This window comes from Vulpes vulpes, chromosome 14 (assembly GCF_048418805.1).
Source record: "Vulpes vulpes isolate BD-2025 chromosome 14, VulVul3, whole genome shotgun sequence".
Taxonomy (NCBI): Eukaryota; Metazoa; Chordata; class Mammalia; order Carnivora; family Canidae; genus Vulpes; species Vulpes vulpes.
The window spans coordinates 104,703,201-104,706,600 of NC_132793.1; the positions used below are offsets into that span (position 1 = coordinate 104,703,201).

Here is a 3,400-nt window from a genome sequence, read left to right on the forward strand (position 1 = left end):
GCAAAGCACTGCAAATAAATGCATTATCCTTTCAGGAGGAAAACTGTCCAAAACTTAACAAGGTTCGGCAAAACTATATAGCCCTCCCTCCTCAATTTTTTTTTTTAATATGCCTGCAGAAAGGACAAACTCCCTTAAAATAACTCCAAACTTCAATTAACGGAGCAGTGTTCCGACATAAAATGAATCAGGGAAGATCTTAAATCAAGGTTACAAAAATCAGCCCTTTGTCTTCAATTAGGCTGTGGCCCTAGAAAGTTCTTCACATTTTCCAGAATACCTCTCCCTCTGACATATTAGTCTAGAACCCTCCAAGGTTTCTCCTAAAACCGTGAGTGAGATGTTGTCTATAAACAGACCCACCCACATAAAAAAGGCCAGCAAGACTCCTGGAAGTCCTCACTATACCACACTTTTTTTTACAGCTCCAGTGCACAGATCCTCCGACCTACCGACCTACCGGAGAAGGGTGGCATACCACACAGGATAAGGAAGAGCCTGAATCCGAGAGACAGAAGAATACAAATCAGACCTGGTTCAGGCTGACGCAGGGCAGAAAGAGGCGCCAACACAAAAGGGAGCTGAAGTGCTTTCTAGGAGAAACCAGAGGCAAGACCAAACACCCCAACAGCCCAGCCCTGGCACCACACATACTGCCACCACTCCTATGGCCTCTGGCTTGGCAAGGCCAGCGCTCTGCGGGTCTCTCTTCTGCAACTCTAAGCTGCCCAGAGAGGTAACCCTCCAGGAAAAAGGGAGACAGGGCTAAATAAAGCCTGGGGACACTGCTACACTCCCCAGCGTGCCCTTCCAGAGATGACATGCAGCATGCAACGTTATTACAATTATTGAAAATCAACAATAATTGCAAAAGGCCATCTGAGAAACATAACATTTTAATAGATGAAATAAATACTCCAGTACATGCAAAGGTAAAAACTTGACATGGGGGGTGGGGGGTGGGGTGGGGGAAGAGGGCAGGGGGAAATCACTCTATAGTGTAAATCAAAAAATAAAACACACACTCACAGTAGCTTTTCCCCCGTTTGCAAATCACATGGCAAAGTCATACTCTTTCCACACCAAGTATACGCCTAATCCAACACGATTGCTTAAAAAAAAAAAAAAAAAATTACAACATACAAAAAAAAGGTAGCTACATCCATGTCTAAGGAGTGAAACTGAGGTAACCTTTCTTTTAATTAGGAAAAAAAAAAAAAAAAAGGAAAGAAAAAGACCAAAAAAAAAAAAAAAATGAACCCATGACCTCCTTCCTGCCCAATTGATAAGAAAATTTAGCGGAGGAGCTCCAGGCTGGGGGCTGGGGCGCGGGCTCGCCACCTGCAGGCCCTGCTGGGCGCGCACCGGGCCCCCAGGGCGCACTGAGCATCCTTGGGGCGCACTGAGCATCCTTGGAGCGCACTGAGCATCCTTGGAGCGCGCTGGAGCGCGCGGCCCCACTCTCTGGAAGGTTCCCTTGGAGCGTCTGACTTGGGGGGCTGGGGGCCGGGGGCCGGGGGCCGGGGAGGGGCTTCCCCCGGGATTTTCTTTGGTATCCGTGGAGAGGGGCGCAGGGCGAGTCGTCTTCCTCTACTCGGGGGTGCAAGGAAGAGGGGGCGCGGGGCGGGGCGCTAATTCACAGAATTGGAATTCACTGGCGGTAAAGTCCTGGGCGAAGACCTCTCCCGTAAAGCCTGAGATAGCAGGGTGCAGCCTTCAGACACGGCGCAGGCCGAGTTCCTCAGCCTCTCCCTGTGGTCCGACATCTTGGCGCCCCCGTCCGGGTGCTGCGCCAGATCCCTGAGGCACTGGGTCAGGAGCACGCAGGCCGACACCACGCTCATGGCGCCGCCCAGGATGGCGGTCTGCACCGCCTTGCCCTCGGCGCTCACGGCCGCCGCGCGACCCAGGAACTGCGGCTCGGTGGCGAAGCCCACCAGCGCGCTCACCGCCTGCACCAGCGGCCCGCTGAAGAGCGCGCAGCGGCTGCGGGCCAGCTCGCTGGGCGCCGCCTTCACCTCGCGCACGCAGGCCAGCAGCGCCGACGCGCTCGTGCTCATGCACTTGACGCCCAGCTTGAACTGCTCGCGCGAGAAGCGGTCCCGGCACTTGTCGCTGGCCAGGGCGCACGCGTCCGTCAGGAACTTGAGGTTGCGCGACAGGCCCTGCGACACCTCGAGCAGCAGCTGCGGCGTCAGGTCGGCCAGCGGGGTGGCGCGCAGCACGGCGCAGCCCTGCTCCACCTCGTGGCGGCAGCGCGTCACGCGGTAGCGGTCCACCAGGCCCGGCTGCGCGGGCTGCGCGCCCGGCGTGGCCACCGCCGCCAGGTAGGCCGCGTGCGCCGAGCACTCGGTCAGCGACACCACCAGGTCGCCCAGCTCCACCAGGCTGTCGCCCGCCTCCGCGAAGCGGCCCATGTTGAGCTGGCTCTGCACGTCGTGCGTGAGGATGGAGAGCCCCTTGGTGCGCGCGATGATCGTGTCCCGGCACTGCTCGAAGGACTCGGCGGCGCCGGCGCAGGAGGCGGCGGGGCCCTCGGAGAGCACGGGCCGCGCCTCGCTCGACAGCAGCAGCAGGTCGGCCACCAGCTGCATCTTGCCTTTGCAGTGGTCGCACACGGACACCAGCCTCTTCCGCGGCTGCGAGCAGGCCGCCCCGACGGCGCTCGCGGGAGCCGGAGGAGCCGGAGAAGCCGCCTCGCCGCTGGGCTTGCCCGCGCTGCCGCTAGCCATCGCCATCGCGCCCGGGGGGCACTGGCATGCCGCTGGGGAGCCCGCTACCGCCGCCGCTGCCGCCGCCCCCGCGGCCGTCGCGACTCAGCTGGCCAGGGCCGCGCCGCCCGCCCCGCACCATCATGCCATCCACCGCGCCGGGCGGGGGGCTCGGGGCGGCGCGGGGCGGGCCGGGGGCCCGGAGGACGCCGGAGGCTGTCGGGCGCGCGGGGAGGGGCTGCGGCGTTCGGCCTCCTGGAGGGCTTGCAGGAACCATGAACCGGGCCGCGCAAACTCACGGGGCGCGCTCCTCGCCGCCGGGCCGCCAGGAAAGTCCCTTCTGCTGGGCCGCCGCCGCCGTTGCCGCCGTTGCCGCCGCTGCCGCCGCCGCCACCACCGCCGCCGCCGCCGCCGCCGCCTTCCTGGGCATGGCCCGGCCCGGCCGCCGGGGCGGGAGGGCGGGAGGGGGAAGCTGGGAGTTGTCCGTCCTTCCTTCCTTCCTTTCTTTGAAATCAAAATCCCTTCCTCGGGGAGGAGCGCGGGCGGCGGCGCGGGCGCGCTCCGCTGTCAGCCAGCCCGGGCTCGGCGGCGCACGTGGGCTTCAGGCGTCCCGACCCCGCCGGGCGGCGCTGCTCCGCGACGGCGGCCGGGGCCGGCGCGGCGGGGCGCGCATCTCCCGCCTCCTCCCG

General features: G+C 62.5%; 1 protein-coding gene across 1 annotated transcript; it reads right to left on the reverse strand.

The window, feature by feature from the left end:
• Positions 1-880: 880 nt before the first annotated feature.
• On the reverse strand, positions 881-3,017 carry TLNRD1 (talin rod domain containing 1). The gene has a single exon (XM_026002482.2). The coding sequence runs from the start codon at positions 2,736-2,738 to the stop codon at positions 1,632-1,634; it is 1,107 nt and encodes a 368-aa protein (XP_025858267.2). The 5' UTR covers positions 2,739-3,017; the 3' UTR covers positions 881-1,631.
• Between the last annotated feature and the right edge of the window lie 383 nt (positions 3,018-3,400).

What these genes read in the sequence shown, in the direction of transcription:
- TLNRD1 (XM_026002482.2), bottom strand. Translation starts at nt 2,738, where the DNA reads ATGGCGATGGCTAGCGGCAGCGCGGGCAAGCCCAGCGGCGAGGCGGCT.